This window comes from Tetrahymena thermophila (assembly GCF_000189635.1).
Source record: "Tetrahymena thermophila SB210 genomic scaffold scf_8254814, whole genome shotgun sequence".
Taxonomy (NCBI): Eukaryota; Ciliophora; class Oligohymenophorea; order Hymenostomatida; family Tetrahymenidae; genus Tetrahymena; species Tetrahymena thermophila.
In genome coordinates, this window is record NW_002476570.1 from 654,026 (window position 1) to 677,911 (window position 23,886).

At 21.9% G+C, this 23,886-nt stretch overlaps 8 protein-coding genes across 8 annotated transcripts; 4 read left to right on the plus strand and 4 right to left on the minus strand. All coding sequences in view use genetic code 6, as the record gives it.

The window, feature by feature from the left end:
• Positions 1-1,110: 1,110 nt before the first annotated feature.
• Positions 1,111-3,187, minus strand: TTHERM_00884620 (hypothetical protein; the record flags this gene model as incomplete). Its single annotated transcript, XM_001013593.3, has 4 exons — positions 1,111-1,701; positions 1,781-1,984; positions 2,217-2,625; positions 2,802-3,187. The coding sequence occupies 4 exons, from the start codon at positions 3,185-3,187 to the stop codon at positions 1,111-1,113; spliced, it is 1,590 nt and encodes a 529-aa protein (XP_001013593.1).
• Positions 3,188-4,795: 1,608 nt separating this feature from the next.
• TTHERM_000884639 (transmembrane protein, putative) lies at positions 4,796-5,870 on the plus strand (the record flags this gene model as incomplete). Its single annotated transcript, XM_012795440.1, has 2 exons — positions 4,796-5,502; positions 5,558-5,870. The coding sequence occupies 2 exons, from the start codon at positions 4,796-4,798 to the stop codon at positions 5,868-5,870; spliced, it is 1,020 nt and encodes a 339-aa protein (XP_012650894.1).
• Positions 5,871-6,360: 490 nt separating this feature from the next.
• On the minus strand, positions 6,361-7,872 carry TTHERM_00884640 (UbiE/COQ5 family methyltransferase; the record flags this gene model as incomplete). Its single annotated transcript, XM_001013595.1, has 3 exons — positions 6,361-7,203; positions 7,301-7,687; positions 7,810-7,872. The coding sequence occupies 3 exons, from the start codon at positions 7,870-7,872 to the stop codon at positions 6,361-6,363; spliced, it is 1,293 nt and encodes a 430-aa protein (XP_001013595.1).
• A 469-nt stretch (positions 7,873-8,341) lies between these two features.
• TTHERM_00884650 (hypothetical protein) lies at positions 8,342-8,862 on the plus strand (the record flags this gene model as incomplete). Its single annotated transcript, XM_001013596.1, has 2 exons — positions 8,342-8,453; positions 8,822-8,862. The coding sequence occupies 2 exons, from the start codon at positions 8,342-8,344 to the stop codon at positions 8,860-8,862; spliced, it is 153 nt and encodes a 50-aa protein (XP_001013596.1).
• A 3,366-nt stretch (positions 8,863-12,228) lies between these two features.
• TTHERM_00884660 (hypothetical protein) lies at positions 12,229-13,279 on the plus strand (the record flags this gene model as incomplete). The annotated part of the gene is made up of 2 exons (XM_001013597.2): positions 12,229-12,547; positions 12,804-13,279. The coding sequence occupies exons 1-2, from the start codon at positions 12,325-12,327 to the stop codon at positions 13,277-13,279; spliced, it is 699 nt and encodes a 232-aa protein (XP_001013597.1). The 5' UTR covers positions 12,229-12,324.
• Positions 13,280-15,418: 2,139 nt separating this feature from the next.
• Positions 15,419-16,264, plus strand: TTHERM_00884670 (hypothetical protein; the record flags this gene model as incomplete). Its single annotated transcript, XM_001013598.2, has 4 exons — positions 15,419-15,620; positions 15,679-15,826; positions 15,892-16,025; positions 16,089-16,264. 4 exons carry the CDS (start codon positions 15,419-15,421, stop codon positions 16,262-16,264), a joined length of 660 nt encoding a protein of 219 aa, XP_001013598.2.
• A 1,595-nt stretch (positions 16,265-17,859) lies between these two features.
• TTHERM_00884680 (transmembrane protein, putative) lies at positions 17,860-21,788 on the minus strand (the record flags this gene model as incomplete). The annotated part of the gene is made up of 7 exons (XM_001013599.2): positions 17,860-19,181; positions 19,248-19,408; positions 19,536-20,916; positions 21,074-21,122; positions 21,179-21,246; positions 21,296-21,488; positions 21,543-21,788. 7 exons carry the CDS (start codon positions 21,786-21,788, stop codon positions 17,860-17,862), a joined length of 3,420 nt encoding a protein of 1,139 aa, XP_001013599.2.
• A 243-nt stretch (positions 21,789-22,031) lies between these two features.
• On the minus strand, positions 22,032-22,912 carry TTHERM_00885690 (transmembrane protein, putative; the record flags this gene model as incomplete). Its single annotated transcript, XM_001013601.1, has 5 exons — positions 22,032-22,123; positions 22,180-22,213; positions 22,267-22,367; positions 22,470-22,509; positions 22,583-22,912. The coding sequence occupies 5 exons, from the start codon at positions 22,910-22,912 to the stop codon at positions 22,032-22,034; spliced, it is 597 nt and encodes a 198-aa protein (XP_001013601.1).
• Between the last annotated feature and the right edge of the window lie 974 nt (positions 22,913-23,886).

A 23,886-nucleotide genomic window follows, 5' to 3' on the forward strand; every position in this document is an offset into this window, starting at 1 on the left:
TTTATACACATACCTTACTTATTTTATATCATAACTTTATATTTTATCAAATACTCTTAACTTAAATCAATGCTTCAAAACCTCACATTACTCTAAACATATTTAAATGGACAAGTATTTATTAATATTTTTATTTAGTAATTCATATATGGTAATTAGAATTTAAAACAATATATTAATAGAAAAATAATTTTCTTAACAAATCTATTGCACAATCCAAAGTAAAAAGCTGATAAGCTAGCTTAAAAGTTGTTTATATTAAACACTAAAAATTAAATAAAAAAGTTTTTTTTATTATTTTTATTTAGTAATTCATATAATGGTAATTAGAATTTAAAATAAAATAAGAAAAGAAAAATAATTTTCTTAACAAATCTACTGCACAATCCAATCAAAGAAAAAATCTGATAAAGAGCTAGCTTCAAAGTTGCTTAAATACAATTAATATTCTATATTTATTTACTTCTTATTTTTATTAGTAATTCATATAATGGTAATTAGAATTTAAAATAAAATAAGAAAAGAAAAATAATTTTCTTAACAAATCTACTGCACAATCCAATCAAAGAAAAAAGCTGATAAGTAGCTAGCTTCAAAGTTGCTTAAATACAATTAATATTCTATATTTATTTACTTCTTATTTTTAATAAAATAATAAACTCAAAATATTAAATTATTACTGAAGATCTTGATGTTGAGTTAATAATTTAAATTAAATAATTCTGTCACAATTAATTTAAAATTTTCTTTTAAAATAAAATGAGATTTAGCTATAATAATATTTTTATTTTAAATTAATTTAAAAATAGTTAAGATGTAAACTAAAGAATATTTGTTATAAATAAGCTTAAGGATATATATTAAAGTGTAGCTGGTAAGTAAGGTGTACATACAAGTTTTTCATCAAAACATGCAAAACATAAAATTAAAATCTTAAAGTGATAATATAAAATTGATTATTTTTAGTTTGTTGATAAAAACCTATGATTATAAATTTTAAATTTCTTTCTACCTTAATGAAAAAAAATTTAAAAAAAATAAAAGTATGATAATTTTAATTGTTATTTGTTATGATTGTATTTTTGTTTTTTTTGTTTGTTTGTTGGAACTTCAACGCTTAATAGCAGAAGGATCAGCTTTCTTAAGTTAGATTCTATCATTCTTTTGTGCTATTTCTTCGAATAATTATTTATTTTGTAATAATTCATTAACATTCATTTTTCCCTTTTTAGGATTATGTTTTTCATCCATCTATTGCTTTAAAATATCCTGGTGCTTCTTATTAACAGATTTAATATAGGTTTATTTAGTTTATTCGTGTTCCATGTAGTTTTCTCTATCTTTAGCCCAAATTTCAGCTTACTTTTTATTTATTTGGTCTTCTTGAACTTTTCTGTCATTCTTTTCATCTATTTGCTTGTTTAAGAAATTTCTCATATCTTGCTTTTGTTTACGGAGGTTTTCTTGTCTTCTTTGTTCTTCTTGACGATCTTTCTCTTCTTAATCTATGATATGGCGCATCATTTTTTCATCTTCTTCTCTAATAATGGCCTTCTAATCTTTGACAACAGTGTCAGCGAAAGCACTCATGATTTTTTTAATCTTATCTTCTCTGTTTTTCTTTTCTCTTTCTCTATTTGCTTCCATTTCTTCAGTTAATCTTGTGTACTCTTGTTAAAGTCTAATGTCATTGGCTTTTTCCTTTACATAAAAAAATAACATTTAATCATCAATTCTTTAATATTTTTAAGAATTATTTTATGAATTTTTAAATTATTACATCTCTTGCTTCTTTTTCAGATTTTATTCTATAATCCTCGTTTTCCTTCATCATTTAAGCAAGTCTCTCTTTTTCTTTTAATTTTTTATTTAATATTTCCCTTTCTTCAATTTCTTTTTCTTCCTTGATTTTAGCAACAAGCATAGCATCGAGTTCCTTTTCTCTTTTCTTTTCAAGCTTTCTTCTGAGGTTTTCATCTTAGACCTTTTCAATAAAAATGAAAAAATAAATATTAATTTATCTGAAATGTCTTTTTAAAAAAATAATTTTCTTATTTTTATAATAATTTATGATTTGAAAATGGGTGAATTTTTTGTTTGATTTCTTTAAAGGATTGTCTTATTTAACTATTTATATCTGGTTATATTATTTTTTATTTTCAATTATATTTTTTTTAATTATCTTAATAGAATCTTAAACGTTTTATTTATTTTACCTATTTATCTCTTTGACGCTTTTCATTCATGATCTTGGCTTGCTTTTCCTATTCCTTTTACTTCTCACGTTCATCATAAACATTTAATTGATGGTTTTAAAGATCTACGTAAGCATCGTTCTCAACTCTTTCATGTTATTTTCTAGACCCTTTTTCAGCAAGTTGCTTGTCTAATTCATTTCTCATCTTCTTTTTGAATTCAGCATTTCTTTGCTTTTCTAATTCTTACTCTTTCTTAAAAAGTTCAGTGTCAAATTTGACAATAGCAGCCCATTCATCATCTTCATCACCTTCTAAGTAGTAAACACTTTAAGGAGCCTTAGAGCTGGTTACACTTAGGCCATCTTCATCTCTATGGGATACATTATCATGTTGTTGTTAATATTGATTGTGATTTTATTGTTGATTCCTTTAAATATAAAAAGTAAAATAATTAATTTTTTGTCATAAAACAAATCCAACTAATTCAATTTTATTCTTAAATAAGGTTTTAAAGCTTCCATTAATAGCATTAAGTGTTTTCTTTGCTTGAATTTTCTATTTCTTATGCTCTTATTTAAGATTAAGAAAAAAAAAATAAATTACTTTTGGGAAACTCCACTGACATGAGATTTTTAAGAAACTTAACTGCGAACTGATTTGTTATCGTCTGCATGGGCATTTTAATTAACTGATTTTGCTCCTACTGAAGATGGAGCTTTTCCTAAAGCTAATGCTTACACTCTAGCCTTTAAATCCTTCAAGGAAGATTCGTTAACTTTTTCGTGCTTAAAGAAGTTATCAACTTCTTATTCAATAGCGGTCTAAAGAGATTTACTGTTTTTGGCATAATCTTTCAAGAAAATTGATAAAACTTTTTGACGTAATTGCTCTCTTTATTGAATTGCTTCAGCCTTTGAAATAGTCTACTTGACTAAGGGATTATTGCCAGTCTTTGACTATGAAACTTGAGATTTTCCTATTGTTGACATTTTCAAACTGCTAACTGTTTAAGATAGATAAGGTATTCTTTCTTTTAACGAAGGATATTGTTTGACTATTTGTATTGATTTTTTATTTATTACTTTTCTCTTTTATTAATCTTTTATTCACTAACAGGGGTTTTACAATTCCTTTCTTCAAGCAAATATATATAACTATTATTATTTCTTCATCATTCCAAATAAAGTTATATTATTTATTCTAATTTTTTAATCATTTTCATTCATTTTATTTACTCTATTATTTTTTCATTCATTTTCAATAAATCCTTCCTTATTTATTTATTATCTTTATTACCCTTATCATTTATTTATTTATTTTCAAAACCAAAACAAAAAACAAACTCTCAAAATTTATAACTTTTTTGTTTTCAAAACTATATTTTTATATTAACAATCAACTCAATCAAAATTAAATTTTCATTATTATTCACCATCCATATTCAAAAATAATCTTTTGAATATATTTCATCGTTTTAATTTTCTTTCTTTTAAAAATTTATATTTACAAAAATAACAACTCTATCATGCTTTTATTTCTTTAAATATTTCTTAAAATTCAATATTTTATAAAGAATTAAATTAAAATTAATTTAAAGCTATAATTTTTAACACATTCATTTTTTAAGTAAAAGCCAATTTATTTTTTATTAATAGCTTGAAATTTAAACAAAACAAATTTACTGTTAAAAACATAATAATTAATGTCAAAAAATTTAAATTATCTTAAAATATTTCTTAAATTAAAAAAAAATAAATAATAATATCAACCAACTAATTTTTAAATTAAAAATAAATGATTAGCTTATAGTTTTGTATGTTTTGTTTCCTCAATAAAAAAAGGTTTTAAATAAAGATTAAAAAACCATTTAAATTACAAAAATGTTAGATATTTATATAATTTATTTATTTACTAAGATTAACCAATAATGATTTTTCAGAATAGATTTTTAATTAAAATATATATTTTTTTAATTTAGCTTTTTCTAAAGTATTTATGAAGGTTACTGCTTAAATTAACCTGTATTTGTTATCTTCAGAATAAATAAAATGTGTTTTGGTTTTAATTAGGTAATCAAAGAATTTATTGAGTACTAAGATATAATTTTCAATATTAAGGATATTAATAAAAGTAATATAAATATTTTGATTACCTGAATTTAGAATTAAAAACTTTAAATCAAAAAAAAAATTATTGAGCAATATTCTAAATGAATAGGAATAAAATATTAAAAACTCTTTACACCTTGCTTTTTTTCCAAATACTTAAAGTTAAATGTGACTCATAAAATGTTCTCGATGAAAGTTTCAATTTTTAATATAAATAAGATGAATAAATAGATTCAAGATAAGTATTTTAAAAAAATAATTTTTAGAAAAGCTTGAGATTACAATAATAGAAAAGCACCAATTGCACATAAGGAGAATACCTTTACTAAGTAACACAATCTTATAGCGTTTGTTTAAAATGCTAAATAGGGTGCTCTTAATGTTGCGATACAAACTTTTGCATGCTGTGCCTACCTTATTATTATTTGAACTAAATTACTTCGACTTGCTAAAAATGCTCCGAAGGATGTATTTAATGTTAGAATTAAAATGTTTGTTAATAATGTGAAAAAGGAACATATCTTGATTAAACATCTCTTTAATGTCAAAAATGTCCGGATGGTTGTATTGATTGCACTTCATCAAATGAATGTTAATCTTGTAAAAGTGGATATTATCTTCCTTCTCCAAATAAAGTTTGTAATTAATGTTAAGAAGGATGTGCAAATTGCAATAATGATTAAGCAGGAACATGTTCTAAATGTTTGGATTATTATACACTTAAAAACAATCAATGTTAATCTTGTTTAAAAAATTGTATTTAATGCAACTAGTTTGGTTTGTGCATTTAATGTGATGCTGGGTATATAAGTTAATATAATTAATGTGTATAATGTAGTTAAAATTGTTCTATTTGTTCTTAAACTAAAAATTAATGTGAGTAATGTATTTAAGGTTATTATTTGGATGCAAGTTCTTCGACATGTACTAAATGTAAGAACTCTAAATGCTAAAAGTGCAAGTCTTCAAATAGTAACTAGTGCATTAGTTGTAATTAAGGATATCAACTAATTGGTAACAACTGCATTAATTGTTAAGGAGTTGAAGGTAGCAGCTCATATCCATTAGGGGTTTGCATTAAGTGCGGAACTGTTGATAATACTTGTGATCAATGTGCACCAGGATATTATCAAGATCCAATATCTAAATTTTGTTCAAAATGCCCTACCAGCTGTGCTAATTGCATTTCAAACCAGGTAATTATTTTATCTTTATTTTTATAAAGCAAGAAATTACATTTTTTTTTAAAAGGTTTGTATCACTTGTAAGATGGGATTTTATTTTTAGTAAAACAAATGTATACCTTGCCCTCCTAACTGCATAAGTTGCAATTCGAAAACTGACTGCAAGCAGTGTATAAATGGGATGTATTTCAAAGGAAATAGATGTACACCTTGTACTGATTATTGTCAAAAATGCTAAGGAAGTGTTTGTCTTAAGTGTATTCCAGGTTATATTCTAAATGGGGAAACTTGTAGAATTTGCACAGAAGATGTTTGCACTTGTGATTTAAAACATATTTATGATAAAATTGAAGTATATCTAAATTATTAATCTATTTTGACTTGCTATCTAATTGGTTTTATTATTTATATTTTTACATTTTTCTGATATTTTATATTAATTTATACTTTTGAAAAAAAAGATGTATTCTTATTTTAAAATGTTTAATCTTCTATAAAATATTTCTTATTTTTTTATTTAATGAAGTCAACCAAAATAAAATTAATAATAAAAAAAATATAATTGAATCTTTTATGTATTGTCTTGTGAGGTGTAATTTAATAATAATCTCAAAATATTATAGAAAATATCAAATAATCTTAAAATAATAAAGGAAATAAATGAATTTAATTGATTGGCTTTAGGCAAACAAATATACTTTAAATAAGATATTAAGATAAACCAATTAAATAAAACAGATTTATCACTTTACTTACATTTTATTGGCTAAAAATTATAAAAATTACAACTAAGTTTTTTTAAGTTAATTCAAAACAAAACAAGAATTGAACAAAATAAATATTTTAATTAATAATTTTAAATAATTTAATTCAGTTTTTGTGAGTTATCCTATAAATAAAACATTAGGTTTACCTTCTAAATTTTGGTTTTTTTTATTTATCTTCTTCTGAATCGCTTTCTTCTTCTTGATCACTTAATGAACAGTCATTTTTATTTTACTCTTCTTCAATATGTTGACTTTATTATTAAGGTATATTATCTACTTATTCGTTTTCTTATGGTTGTTCTTATTTTTAATCTATAACTTCTTATTTTTTATTCACTTTCTCAGATTATTCTTCTTTCTTAATTAGGTTTTATTATAAATTATTTTCCTAATTTATTTTATTGCTTGAGTTGCTAAGTTAATCATTTTAATCAGAATTATTGATATCATTTTTTTCATTTGTATTTTATTATATTTAAGCTGTATTTTCATTCTGTGTATTTTAGAAACAATCATTACCTTATTCTAATTTTTATTCATCTTAAATTTAAAATTCTTGAGCATTTTCTTTTTGTGTCACTTATTCCCAATCTATAGCTAAGCTTTGGATTACTTCATTCTTTAGTAAACCCTTAATACTTCTAAGTTCTATTAAAGTTTATAAAAGCAAATTTTTGTTTTTAAGGACTAAGTTTATAGGCAAACCATTAGAAACATGACGCATAATATTTGTTAGTTAAGAATCTATAGAGAGATACTTTTAACAGAGCTCATAAGAGTACTTTTAAAAGCCTAGACTTTCTTAAAAAACAACTTTTCTTTCATGCAATTACCCAAAACTAACTATGATTACTGATCCTTGCGGTTTACAGACTCTCATCATTTCTGATAGCATTTTATTCACACTTTATTCTTCTTTATCACAACTCAAAGCATCTAAAGTTCCCTATAAATATTAAAAATATAAAATTATATTAATAATATTTTATTTTATTAATTCTTAAAATACCAAAATTGATATTGTTATAAAGCTGCTTTATTACTTTATCAAATACAAAATCAAATGTTTGGTCTTAGTAGGTGAGATTTGTACAGTCTTGCACTTCAAAAATCATATTTTTTTTTTAAGTTTACTCCTTCATCTACTGAATAACAACATCTGATATGTCAGTAGAAACAATATTTATATAACCATCATCAAACATATCCTCACTCAGCTTTGAATTTCCGCAACCAATCATTAAAATTTTTGCGTCTTTAGAGATATTATAGCATTTTTCAAAGACAGGTTTTAGTTCTTCATATCCACAATACCAATCATAATAAGTTTATTTAAACTTGTATCGCTCATTCCAATACTCTTTCTACTTATAGCTTGGCTATTCACTTTAAAGTATTCCTTATTGATTTTCTTTTGAGGCATTATTAACCTTTTAGGAAGAAAAAAAAATCATCAACCATTAATACAATTTTAGATAATGCAAACAAAAAACACGATAAAGTATTATTAATCATTTTAATTAAAAAAGCATAAGTTGAAATAATTATTTACTTCATTTAGCTAAACTAACTACTCTCCTTAAAATAAATTTTCACTCTCAGTCTATTCTTACATCTTATATTTACTTACCTAATATCTAATATTTTTAAATACAAAAGTGACTTTTAATAATTTTTAAAAATATAAAAAAGAATTTGAAAACTAAAGTATGCGGGAATATCAAAAGAAGTATTCAGTTATTCAAAAAATATAAATTGCTTAAGCAAAGATTAAGCTGCAGGAAAATAACTGGCTGATTTAATTTTTTATATTTATATTATAAATATGTTGGCATTTTAAAAAAGTAGATTTCAACAAACATCTATTTTTAGTTCATTCAATAGTCAGAAGCTAATTGAAATATTGGAAGATTGCATTTTTTGAAATAAATTAAGAGCATTTGGTTACTTCTTATGGTAGAGAGTTTCCTTGAATGAACTTTTAATAAAATTAAGAGGAAAAATACCATAAAGAAAATTTCTAAAAATTAATTAAGTGTTGTTTACTCAAAGTTAATAACAGCTTGAAAATAATCAATATTAAAATGATAGTGAATCTTTTTGTAAGCAGCAATATTAAATTACTTTCATCAATTTTAAAGCTTATCAAAAAGTAAGAACTTGAATAAATTTAAAAGTAATTGAGAATAGATCGCAGTAAGCTAAAAATCCATTCACAATTTTATTTTCACTACTATAATTGCTTCTAAGATTTTTAAAATAGATAATTTTAAAATTAAAAAAAATGTTATTTAAAATCAAAAGTGATAGTTTTATAAGTGCATAGAATAAAATTTTGAATAGTTTTTATTTTAAATTTATTGATAGAGGTAGTAAAAATTCATTTCCTTTATTAAAACTCAAATACTTGTAAAATTGGTGTGTATTATTCCTTAAATAGTTGAGAAGAAAAAAAGGTTTTTATATTTATATTAATATTTTCAAAGAAATAGAAAGAATGGGAAAAAGAATAAAGAAAATAAATAATAAATTAATTTAATTTAATTATTTTTTGATTTTATCAGAAACAGATAGAGCTATTATAAGAAAAATCACACTCGAATGATCTAGATTATTAAATGAATTATCTATATTTGATTTTTTATAATACTTGCTGGACCATTAAATAATTTACCATACAATAAAATTGGGGTGAATTAAAATTGCATAATTTGATTTAAATAGTAAGAGAAAGTGATTAGATTTTTTCAAAATGAAATAATGATTTAGTAAAAAGTGATTCAAACTACTCAAAAATCTATCTCATCTTTTAATTAAAATATAGATAAATAAATAAGAGAATGCTTCACATCTATATGATAGCAATTATAATTACCATCAAAGTTCAGAAATTTTGTCTATATCAAAAATTGAACTGGACCTCTCAAATTTATTTTGTTTCTTTCTAAGACCTACTAGTATCTTAAAATTTGGTAGATATTTTATAAATTTATTTAAAAATTAAAAGTTAATAAAGGTAATAGATTAATATTATCATTTTGTAAATGAAGTAATTCATTTGTATTTATTTTATAATTGTGCAATAAATAGAATTATTTTTTATTCCATTTAAATATTTTAAAGCTCTTTAGCACATATTTTTAAAGTTTTCTAAAAATAGCTAATTTGTTTAGCTTTTCACTTTATAATTTTACAAAGTCTTTTTTTCAATTTCTAAATATACTATTAGCGTTGTATTCTAGTGAGTGGTTTAGTTTATGAAAAATATTTCAAATACTTCAAACAAGTTATTACCAATACTATTTATAAACAAATCTAAAATACTTAATCAAGTGGGAAAAAATTTTTAATTTACAATTCATAAATACTTAAATTATCTAAATATATTTTTGATTTCAATTTTTTAAATATCATAAGTATTTTTTTGATAAATTTTATTCAAAAAATTTCAAACGAGTATATTTGACTACCCTATCTATCTGCATATACCTTTTCTAGTTTAATACAAAATATAATCATATTTTTATAGTGTAGAATATTCTTACTAAAATTTTTGGGTTTAATAAACTCTCAACTTCTATTCAAAGTAACTCTAAATGTATAAATCTAGATTTAAGAAGTATTTTAAGAAGAATCTGAAGAAAAATAAAACAATATATTATCAGCACCATTTAATTAATGGATATACATTTATATAGGATCCTATTACTAATGTTTTTGTTCTACTACAACTTAATGTTAAAGCAATTTAAGAAAAAGTATGAAAAGATGAATATCAAGAATAATAATAATAATAATATATTATTTATAATAACTCTAAGTAATAAGCTAGATAGAAAGAGTAATTTATATGTTTACCTTAAAACTATTAACTTTTCAAATATTAAGATCGATAAAACAAATTTAAATTTTAGAATTCCTTGAAAGTTAGTTAAATTTTTTAATAGTGTTAGTAATAGGCATTATGTAAAATATTGATATTTTGAACAGAAAAAAGGGTTGGTAAGTATTTATTGAAATTTAATTAGAGGTAGAGATTACAAATATTTAATATAAAAGACTTTAATTGGTTTTAAAAAGTAGTAGTGAATTTTTCAATTTAATAATAAAAATAGATGGTAATCTTTTATTGTTACTACATTTTATAATTAATCATTTATTTTTGATTTGTCCTATTTTTAATACTCTCACTTATACATAAGATTTTTTAAAATTCAAGTAATAGTTTTCAGCTTGGATTTATTGTGCTGCCAATAATTTATAGATGATCACTTTTACATTCAAAAATGATTACTGAACATCATCAAAAAATGCCTATATAGAGAATACTTTCAAGAGAATGTTTTATAGACTTTATTTCTTGTCTATTTTTTTCATAAAAATTAATTTATCTTAAACATATTTTAGTTAATTTACTCATATTATTCAGAATATTAAAAAAAGGACCAGCCTGCTCTAGTTATTTAGTTAGAGAAATTTATTTTAACATTTTTACTAGCTATTTAAAAAATGCTAGTAACTTTATAGTAATATTTCTACTCTAAATTAAAGTCAATGTTATTTTAGTCATTTTGTAATTCTATTTAAAGTAATGCTGAGAAAAAAATGATTTAGATGTTAAAAATCAGACTTAGCATAAAATGATACTTCTTGAAAGCAAAATTTATAAAAAGACCTATAACTTTTCCTTACTGTAAATTAAAATTTTTGATATATTTTACCATCCAATTATTTGATAAATAGAGTCTTTCCAATCGCTATTATTAAATACTCTTTAACTTATACATATTGTAAAACTCAAACATAAAAAATAATCATAAATTATTTGATAGCTACCCTTAAATTTTTAAGTCAAACGCATCTTTAGTTTATTAACTTCTTTAAAAGTTAAATAAATTAGCATAATTATCACAACTGGCCACTTTAATCTGATTATATGCTATTAACAATATTTATCTTGATATTTATTATTGTTTACATGAGTTAGTAATAGGTGCATGAAAAAAACCCAAATCCTTATAAATGGTTATTTAATATGTCTACAAAAGTAATTTTTACAATTAGACTTACAGTTCTCATGTATTAAAAATCGATAAAATATTCATATTACAATATCTCACCTTAAATTTATTATAAAGAGATTCAATTTTATATGGTCAAATGTTTGTGCGAGCGTTAGGAAGGGAAAAAATTTAAATTAGTCTGAATGTATTTATTTTTTAACTATTGATTAATCATAAAAAGACAATAAAAGTATAGTTTAAAATTGTAAAGAATAAAATAAAATATTTACATTTTTAATTGCATATTTACTCTCAATAATTTAAAAGATTCTTTGTTAATTAATTAATATTATTTTCAGATAAGATAAGTAAAAATAATTAGTATAGATAAATATATCAAGCTACTACTAGTTTATTAACATTTTTTATTTTTTAAAACAATAAAGAAGGATTTAGCTTAGATATGACTATATCTCTCTAAATTATCTAACTTTTAACTATTTTATGCTTAGATATTCTTTTTAAGGATCATTTTTTTGAGAGTTTCAACATAGTGAAATGATATCACAAACAAACATTTATAGGTCCGACTTTATTAGAAACATTATTACATAAAATAAAGTATTTGATTATCAAAGCAAATCAATTAAGAAGCCCACTCTTATTAAATTCTGAAGTATATTTTTAATCACATATTCAGTGCAAAATCCTAGAATTCACTGGATTCAATTTTAATTTAAACGAAGCTAATTAATTAATTTATTATGAATGAATGTAGGTTTTTGAATTGTAAATTGTGTTTATCAATTAATAAGACTTGTAATCTCTATGATTAATTAGCCTCGCTTCTTTTTAGATTCTGATTTCTACTTGACTTCTTTCTTTCTTTCCCACCCCTTCGCAATTTATTAATTTATTTAATTATTGCGAGATAATTTAAATGATTGAAAGTAAATGATTTGTTTATTAATAATAATTAATTTAATAATTAAAACAAAAAAAATATAAAAAAACATAAAATACGTAATAGAAACTTATATCAAATATACAATTAACTAACCATTATGAGCAAATACGTCGATCCTTAAATTGACAACATTGTTAAAAGAAGAAAAAAAACTTAAATCTTCAAATACAAATATTATTCAGAGCAATTTACTCCCAATGAATAGAAGACTATCAACTAAGCCTTGAACATCATTAGCAGAGACTACTCTGCCTAAAAGGAAAGTCTTAACTATGAAGAAGCTAAATTCATCTGCTACTACTTCTATTCTGTATTTGAGAGTAATTTTTATTAATTTTTCTATAAAATTGTTCTATTGAATTTGTGTATTTAACTTTAAATACATAGTACCAATTTCAATCCTATCAACGCCCCAAAAATTTAAATATTATAACAATAACTGGAGCATATAATCAAAAAAATACTATTTAATTTATATGCATTTGAACACAAGTAAATTTCCAGTACAGCAACCTAAATTTATATCCAGTCCTTAATTTTAATTAATTAATTAATTTATTTTCTATCTTTAAATAGTATCTAGAAAAGATTTCTCATTTCTTGATAAAGAACTCTTTTAATTATATCATATTGATGGATAAATGAATGAAATCCGCAAAGTTGTTGATATAATTTTGAATATGAAGAAACTCTAACCCTCTTTACAACTTCGCTCAATGGGATTATATAACTAATCAGATATAGCAGATAATCTCTCTGAGAAATAAATTATTTAAATTGAAAAAACTTGGTCTAGTTTTGACGAAGAATAAGAGGGATTTATAAGCAGCAATGATGCTGAATTGCCAATTTTTTAGCTTCTTTCAGCCTATGGTATTGATAAGAATCATCCTGATATGCCTAAAATCAAGGAATTTGTAGATGCATGGAAACAAAAAACTAGTTTCTATATCTTTTTCAATGAATATGCTTCCCTTATTTGTGAAATTAATAGTAGATTTCACCTCTTAAAGAAGAGCAAAAAAGCATCTTGTTCTTGTAGTATTTTCTGAAAATTTAATTGAAAATATTCAACCATAATTAAAAAGTGAGGGGAAGTGTGTTATAGAGTTATTAAAGAAAGAATAAACCAATATTAAACTAGCTATTGATATTGTTAAGCAATTACAATTAAAGACATTATGAATAATTAATTATATTTTGGAGTAAGACCCAAAATAAATCAGAATCATAAATACCTTATTATATTAATTTTAACAAAACTGTTATAAACAAAATTTTCAATAAAAGCCATTAAGACAAGTAATTATCTCTATTCATTTGAATATAATGATATATACTATGCCTTCTAATGATTATCAAATTTTATAAATACAATATAAAAATAATTGTTCATATATATCCATCCACAAATAAAATATAACAAACTACCACTACACTTTTTTAAAAAGTATAATTTATATTATTATATATATATATTGTAGATCCGATTTTTTAATGTTTTCATCTTTAGCTATTTATTTTAAATATTTTCAACTTTAACAATCTATTTTTGAATTTTACATAATGACAGCCTAAAAATAAAATTTACTAAATCCTTCTTACTTGCTTTAAAGTATTTTAACAATTAATTAGAGATATTACAAAGAATATTAAAGCTTTTAAGATTGAATACCTCAAAAAATAAAATCAAAAATTTTGATTTCTATTTTTTAAACAAGAATTTGAATAAAATTAAATTATTTTTTGTTTTTTAAACGATGTTTAAAGTTAATTATTAATGTTTTATGAATTTAGAATTAATTTGAAAAATTAAAATATTGAATAAAGTTAATGATCTATGATAAATTATAAAATTTAATTTAAGTTATTATTAGATAATTTTCAACTTTTTTTATCAAATAATTTTAGCTAAGTGATTGAAATGCATTTACTGAAACAAATTTAATTTAGATTAGGAATCAATTTTTTCTTACTAAAATTGTAATTATAATTTTTATATTATAATTAACTCAGATTTATAAATTTTTAATCAAATTTATAAATATATTAATTTTTGCGTTAATTAAATAACAAAAAAAGCACAAATTTATTAACTTACTGAACAAATAAATTAATGACAGCTAAATTAAGTGTTTTTACTTAAATGAGTGGGTTTCTCTATTTTATATCAAAACCCTCAATTCTATGTTGAGATTCATAAATCAAATAAACTCTATAACTGAATTTGCGCGTCTTTAATTTACTACACTGTAATCAGAGCAATCGAGTATGGTCCTAAAATGGAAAAAATTAAACATTTATATAATCAGAACTAAAATTTAAGATTTTAAATCTAGTAATTCAATGATACTCTGTGTGTGTTTAGTAAAAAAAAAAAATCTATTTAGCTAATTTAATTCAAAAAAAGAATGATCTCTCTTTTTAAAACTAATATCATTCAATGGTAATACTTAAGTTTTATCCTTAGGTATTGATGGTTATGATACAACTTTGAACGGTATTTCTTGATTTTCTTACTTTTTTCAATAAAATTTCAATGTTAGATCAAATATTTTTATATTATGACTTCAAAAAATTATGGATTTGTACTTTTTTAAAACTGGAAATGGAGTTTTAAAATTATTAACCAAGATAAAGTCAATGATATAAAATTAATTAACAATATCAAATTACAATTATTCTATTAGAATTTTTCAAAGAAAATGTAAATCTCTTTATTGTAAATTAAAAAATTTTTAATGTAATTTTAGGCTAACAAAATTTATATATTTGAATGCTTTTATCTTACACTGATAAGAATGTAATGAGTTGAAAAGTAAGAAGAAGAATTTATTCTTATTCTACTTAAATACTAAATATACCAAATAAAAATGATTGATCAATTTTAAGTGATCATAGTTAAAATATTTATTCACTTTTATGTTTAGTATTCACTATTCAATATAACAAATATCAAACACTCTTGGAAAGAAATTAATGTTCTCTAATACATAAAATAAAAATTTTTAATTTTCTCAGAATTTCACAAAATTTTTAATGATAAATAAAGTCTCTAATATAAAACCTATTTGAATAACAAATGGCTTACAAAAGGGAAACAGTATGCAAATTTTAATATATAAACATTTATTAAAAAAATAACAAAAAAAGTCAAAAATTATATAAAATCTTTAAAAATTTATCAAGAAATGTCAATAAACAAATTTTAATCAATGAAAACAACTGACTCTATTTAACTGAAACCAATAGAGTTAAATGCTCAACAAATAGCTGTAATTTAAGAAGCTGTACTTATCTCGCATCACTTAAATCCAACTGCTGATCTCCATGTGTTAAATCCGATAAGATATGTTTTTTGTCTAGAATACTTCTTTTCCGTTTATAAGGAACGTAAGAAAAAATTAAAAGCAATCATAAACTAAATTAATAAAATTATTTTTAAATAAAGATCGTAAAATTAGTAATACAGAAAGATTTATTTTGTTTGAGAAGTAGAAGTATGTAAACTCTTCAGTTTTAGTTGCTTACTTGACTGAGTACAAAAAAGATATTGGGGAAATTTACAAGAGAGAAAGCATAGAAATAAGTCCTGAGAGGTAAATAAATATATATTTTATATTTTCAAAGCGATTAATGTTTAATTTTATTAAATTTTTGATAGTATAATTGATTGTATGGATGACAAGTTGATCATCAGAACATAAAAAATTTGGAACGCTTGCTTAGATAAATAAGTAAATGCGATTCCTAGAGAAAATGTAGACAAACTAATATAATAAATATATTCAGATTTAAGTAAAAAATTAATAATGATAATTAATAGTGAAATGTTTATAAATATTATTTTGTTAAATTTAGATTTAGATAGAAGTAATCCTGAAATACACTCTAAAATATATTCATGGAAGACTGATGTATCTTACTTTATAATTTATGAAGAATTTGCGAATTTAATTAGATAAATAAACTGTATTAAGCCTATTAAACTGATTTCATAATAAAAAAAATCTTGCGGCACATGCAATATATTTTGATTTTTCTACTAATTCAGATAAATGGATAAATTTAAATGAGTGGACGCATTTACTATCTCAAAAAATACCAAATATATAATTAATAAATAATAATAATAATAATAATAATAACTGACTAAATTTTGTAAAATAATCGATTCAATAATTACTAACTAAATTATAATTATTTTATAAATAAATACTTATTTATATACTACTATACTGCTTATTTAGAAATACTTTGTATTCAATTACTAATTTTAAAAGAGTTTAAGATGATTATATTTCATTTTCATTAATTATTGCTGAATAAGAAACTAATATTTAAATGTAAAATTAAAATAACAATTTATCATTTTTTAGTAAGATTAATAAACAGAGAAAGTAAAGAAATATTAAATATAGATAAATATTGAATCGCTAAGCTTCTGAAATTCAAAACTAAAATTTATAAAATACATATAATTTATAGCTTAGATAGCATAATTCAGAAATATTTTTAATATAAAGTTGTTTATTTAATTTTAATCTACTATTATTAATAATTACATATAAAAGTTTTCTTAAAGTTAAATAAATAGATTTTTATATCAAGCTAATTTTTATTTAAATTTTTCTTTTGTAAAATGTATTATTACAATATCACAATCAAAATTTTATTAATTATGTATTTTTTTTTAATTTATTATAACTCAATTCTTTAATTAAAATAAAAATATATATTTTTTTTTAAACTTAGTGTGACAGACCTATGTATTACTACGAAAAGCATTCATAAAATATTCTTTCTAAAATAATTTAAATTATTTTATAAACTAATTTTCAAATAAAAATAATAATAAAATATGCAACAGTTTCTAATATTTTACCATTCATATTGTAAATGTTTAAGATTTTTCATTATAAAAAAAAAAATTTATAACTATTGATAAATTTAGTACTTTATACTATAATGATTTAAATTCATATTATATTTAAAATAAATTAAAATATTAAATAATTTTAACATTTATTTGATATATATATTTCACAAAATAAATTTATTTATTCATACTTATTTTTAAATTATTATGTATACAATATAAATTTTTCATTATTTCTTAACCACACATGAATTAGATATACGAATATCGCTTATATGCTTTAAAGTATTTTTCTTTTAAATATTATATTGACAAAAAAGCTAATATACACTCAATTTTCAATTTTGATTAAATTAGATCTCATAAAATTAATTATTAATCTTAATTATTTTTAATCATAGTCATATTATTGTTAATTTTTAACAACAATTCTTATTTTTATGTATTACAATTCAATAATTATTCACTCGAAGAATATTATTTCAAAAATAAAACAATTAATAATAAAACAGTTTCATAATTTAATTCACAAATTTAAAATTACTTGTTAATAATATCTTACTTAATTAATTGAGAAATTAAATTAATAAATATCATAATAAATTTAAGATTTAACAAATGTCTTACAGTAATATGTTAATTAAAAATAATTTAAAGATTATTAAAATATATATTAAACCATAATAACATTTATCACAAATAAATTTACTTATTTATAATTATTTTAAAATATAATATAAACAATATATGATTTCATTATTTCTTAAATATAGATGGATTAGATATCTGGCTATCGCTTATATGCTTTAAAGTATTTTTCTTTTAGAGATTATATTATGTGCTTTAAGGAGTATAAGTCTCGTTTGTATTGGTATTTAATTGTTAGGTACTACAAGTTAATTTTTGTTATGAATTTACTAATGATAAGAAATTACTTTTTTGGTAATCTTTTGAAGGAATTTTAATTGAGCTCACAACTTCATCAATGTTTAAATCTTTTGTGTGGCTTGAAGAGTCAATTTCCATATTTATATCATTCGAAGAAAGTTTATCACTATTTATCATTGTTGTAGGTTTTCCTTAAGTTATACCTTATTGCTGAATTGAAATTGGTGAGTGCTCATCTGAACCTGCTCCAGTATTATTATTGTTGTTATTTTTAGCATTGACATCTGATAAAAAATTGTATCTATTTACCTTAATATTTGAGGCTTTTTAACCATTAATTTAAATTTCTGGTAAGTTTTTTTATTTTTTTTCAGAATTGCCAATATAAGTTTCTGATACTTGCATTTCTTCTAATTTACTGTTTTTCTTTGTTATATAGAAATCTATAATAGATGATAGTTTCTCTTTTAATTTCTTTAGGTTTTCTATTACGGATTTGAAGGTCTCTTTTAAGAAGAAAATAAAGTCTATTAAGATAATACAAGCAAACATAGAAATGACAAACCATCCGAATCCAATACTTTCATTATTTTGAGGATTGTTTTACAAGAAAAATATCAGTAAAAGGGTGGATAGTAAAAAGAGGAATGTTTACATAAAATGTCTAACATTATCACTTTTTTCTTTATAAGGCTTCACTTTGTAAATGAATACTAAAGTTACAAGATGATAGAGAGATATTAAGATAATTTAAGCTAAAGGAGCATTTTATACTAAGGTAATAGTCATTACTATATACATTTTACGTATATATAAAAATATGATATAAAATTTGTTATTAACTTCTTCAGATAGAGGCTCAGTTATCCAATCATACTTTTCTTTTCTAATCATATACATTAAGATAAATGGAATTAAAATTGCAACAAATCCAATCCCAAAAAATATGTAATTTATCACTTCTTATACATACTTAACATTTTGAATTACTTAGATCTAAAGGAAAACAGCTATTGATAACTCCTAAAACATACTCCATAGCAAATCTAAGTAAAACTTAGGGTTTAAAACAGATCTACTTATCTTAGATAAAGATTATTCATATCTCTTAAGTATCACATTTCTGACTATGAATTTTACAAATAAATGAATACCAATAATCAGTAAAGCGTATGACATATTATCACCTAACGATTGATTTTAAATAAATGTTTTAATTTTTTATTATTTTAAACTCTTTAAAAAATATTTACCAAAATTATCCAAAAAAAATCCTTAAATATCTTATTCTTCAAATTTTTCAGGAGCATTATAAATAATTTTATTACTTTTCTAAAGTTACCCAAAAAAGTTAACAAAAGGAACCTTGACTTCTTCCAATCCTTCAAAGAAACCTTATAGATTTAAAGGAATACTATTCATTTATTAAAAATATTTAATTATTTATTTATAGTTTAAATTTTGCTGAAAAGTGTAGAGAAAATATAAATTTTTTAATGCTAAAGCTATTGAAAAAATGATATTTGAAAAAAATCAATTACTCTATTTGAAGGAAATACATAACGTAGATAATTTAACTGATATCAACAAGAGAGGCGATAAATCTAAAATTACCAGATAATTATAAAGGGATAATAGCAGCTTGTGTGACTTTTGATGTTGCTTATGCTGTTGTAGAAATAGCTTGAGCAGCGATTTTATTTGAACCAGAAAGCTAATTAACCAACTTTAGTTGTATTTATTTTGAGCTGTAGGCTAAATTCAAATTCTATGAATTTGAAAATGTTACATTAGAAGGCAATATCTAATTAATTTCCTTTGCTAAAATAACTGTAGCTAAAATAGATGTAGAGTTGTTGATTTATTTATTTATGCTATAGCTAATATCTGGTATATAAACATTCAGATTTTACAATAGCAAATCTATATCTATATTACCGTTAGATTTGAAATTAATATTTATTTAATTATCTTTTTCTTGATAAACATCATAATAAGTTAATGCATCCTAGCATAGTTAAACCCCATTTACAGTTTAAGTAGCAAATCCACTAGGGCACTAAGAATAGCACTAGTTATTTAATAAATATAATCCATTTTAACACTAATCACAAGAATTAATCGACTATCTACAAGTATTACAGCCTTTGACTTTACATTGTTGGCATTTCTATTCAGTATTATTTTGATTATATCCACTAGGACAGTTTAATAAGCAGGATACCTCACTCATTTAAAAATAGCTCTATTTACATTGATTGCAAACATTAGCTGATGTTTAACAAATATAGCATCCATTAACCTAGCATGTATCGCATGTGTTTGTAGATTAATTTTAGTAATACTAATTAGGACAGTTTTAAATGCAATTTCCTTCCAAAAAATAATAATCCTTCATACAAGTTTAGCATTAATTTGTTCCAGGGATACAAGATTAGCAAGGTGACTAACAAATAGAATCACAATTTTATGTAGATTAATTAAATTAATATCCTTATTCGCAAACACAGATTGAATTTTGTAAAATAAAGTGTTTAGTTGAATCGCAGCTGATACATTTACCAAGATTATCACAATTTAAACAATTTGCAGGACACTATCCCGTTTAGAAACAAAAAAGATTTGGTAAATCTTCATAAAAACCTTATTAGCATACACAATCATTAGAATTTAATACTCTATTTAAGGAGGAATCGCATATTGTGCAAACATCTGCGGATGTACATTCAAGGCAATTAGGTTTGCATTTTACACAATTATTATTTTAATCTTAGTAGTATCCTTTCTAACATACACAGGTTCCATTTAAAAGAATTCTATTCTTACTTTAATAGCACTCTGTGCACTAATTAGTCTAATCACAAGTCAAGCAAATTGGATTACATTGCTTCCATTAAACAGTTGTAGGGAAATTACTGAAAACTTTTAAATTATAAAAACAAATAAAAAATTGTAAATTAAAAACTATTTTAAATAATAAAAACAAGTTTTATTCAAGACAGACAAATATTATTTTAATAGTTTATCTAATTTAAAATAAAACTATTTATTTGTTTATAAACTCCAATTAAAATATTACTTTAAATCTGACTTGAGTTTTGATCTATACCTACTATTTAGCTTCCTTGCTATTAATTTAATAAAATACTTTAAATACTTAATTTAATATGTAAAAAGTATTTACTTGTTAAATTTAGTAATTCTTGAGATTATATTTCAAGATGGAAGAATAAGAAAATGATCCTATTTATACTGATTACAAAGTTAATTTTATGAATGCTTTGTAATAATATCAATTTACTTTTTAAAATATTTCCATTTAAATATGAGACTCCATTACCAAACTGTTAAAGATTTGAAGTGGTTTCCAATAAATTAAATGCTGTCCATGCTGTTGAAGAATCGTATTTACCATTAACCATGGTAAAAACTTATGTGGTACTGGTTATAAGAAGACCTGCTGTACAAATAACAATATCAATATTGCTATCATTCTATGATTTTTAAATTAAAATACTTAAGGGAAATGTAAAAATATTAAAAATTACAGTTGGTAGACCATACAAGAAATAAATTGAAGATGTTGAATATTTGGAAAATGGTGTGATCACTTTTGATTTTTACTATGACAAATTCCTCAAGTCCCAAGCTATATTTAAAATTAATTAATAAAATAAGAGACAAACAAAAATAAATTTGTTTTTTTAAATTAAGAATGAATTAATTAATGATTTATGATGAATAAATATTGTTAAAAGCTGTATAAACTTTAATTAATTAATTGGCAAAATCATACAGTAAACAAATTGTATGCGATTATTTAAATAGTTCTATTTTAACTTTATTCATCTAAAACAGCTTTCTTACATTAACAATAGTAATACTAAAAATTGTATTTGATATTAATTTCATTTAACTTATATAACAAAATAAAAAAAATATACTTAAAAGCAACCTGCCGCAAGCTGTAAACAAATAGTATTAGTTCTATTTTATATTTTACAAGTTAATATTTTTAGAAAAGTTATTGGTCATAGTCATTCAATAAAGGCTAATATTACAAATGCAATGTCTGATACAGGTGTTTGATCACAATATCTCAATTCATAAAGATTATTTGCCCTTCCAACTATTAAAATCATAAAAATGAATTGATTAGATTAGAATTCTTTATTAAATTCTTACAGTATGCGCTGCCATCATTAAAAGATAAATAGATCTATTATTAATAATTTCAAGGTAAATAAAATACGAAAATGTTTAGAATTTTACTTATTCATCGTTTAAGTTTTTATAGAAAGCGATTCCACCTTGGTTTGAAGATATTTTATAAGATGTGATTAAAGAAACTTAGTTGCTGCTAAAAGAATAAACTAATATTAAAGATATTAATTAGAATAAATTTATAAAATATCTAATTCCATTTTTATAAAATTTCTTATTAATATTAATCAGAAAAATAAAAAATAATGTACATTTATATGTTGTTTGGTCAGCTAAAAAGAAGGTTGCATCCTTTGTTTAATAAAAGACAAAGTTAAATAGATATCTAAATAAATTAATTTTTTCAGAATATTTAGAAAATTACTGATAATTGACCAACAAATAAGCAGCTTAAAGGGAAGTACTGTGATTTCTTCTGAGAGAGATCATAAACTTTTTTTTGAATTTATTATTAAAAGGTTGACAGATTTTGATTAATATTTTAGTATTTACTGTATAAGAAATCGCCATTTGTTCCTGCAGCTTAAGGAGTTTTTGCACAAATCAATATATTATTTGAATTCAGAAATGCTGAGCTCAAAGCTTTATAATTAGTGGGCATAGGCAAAGTGGCTACCGACTAAGCATATACTTCTATACTAGGTAAGTATGTTATTAAAAATATGAAGTAAGTGATTAAAGAAAAATAGTTCATTTTGAAACCTAGATTATTTATAAGCTGAAATTAAAAATTTTTATAATATTTTATTTGTTTTTATAATTAAATAATTATATTGTAAACTAGCTAATTTGTATCTGTATATAGTTTTTATTAATTTCTGATGAATTAATTATGATCTTTTAATAAATAAATAAGAAATATACGAATAGTAGAAAATAAATTTTAGTTTAAAAGAAATTCGACTAGCCTTTATTCAAAGGTCTAGCTTGAATTCTCATCTATTTTTTTGAAATTTTGATTTTATATAATTTTAAATGATTAAATTATCTGATTAATTTTTATCAATATTATTAAGTAAAAATATGAGAATAAAGTAATCTAATAAATTATAAATTATTTTTACAAATCTTCAAGCTCATTCCAGCAATATATATCTTAAAAATATGCAGTAAAATGTTTTTTTCTGTTTATTACCTAGAGTATTCTTCATTTTTAAAAAAGAAAATGTCTAATAAAGAATGAAAATAGCAAAGTGGGTTTTATTACTTTTTACAGTTATATGGTGTAACTTGAATTCAATCTAAATATTTTTAAGTAAAAAGAAACCACTTAGATTTGTTCTACCTTAATGAATTAAAATTAATATATTGATTTAATTGTCAGAACAAAAAAACTCATATCCACTCAATTTTGATTAAATTAGATCTCATACAATTAATTATTAATCATACTTATTTTCTATCATGATCATATTTTTGATTCTTAGTTACATTTCTTATTATTAGGTATTACAATTCAAAAATCATTCACTCGAAGAATATAATTTGAGATCAAGCAGGCCTTATTCTAAATTTTTCTCAATTTGATTCTGTAAAATATATTTAGCTTAATCCTTTATATAATCAGCAAATCTATTTACATAACATTGTAAAATTTTTGTGTAAAGTAACAAAATAATTTTATAATTACAAGTAAAGTCTAAAAAAATAATATATTCTGGTTTTAAT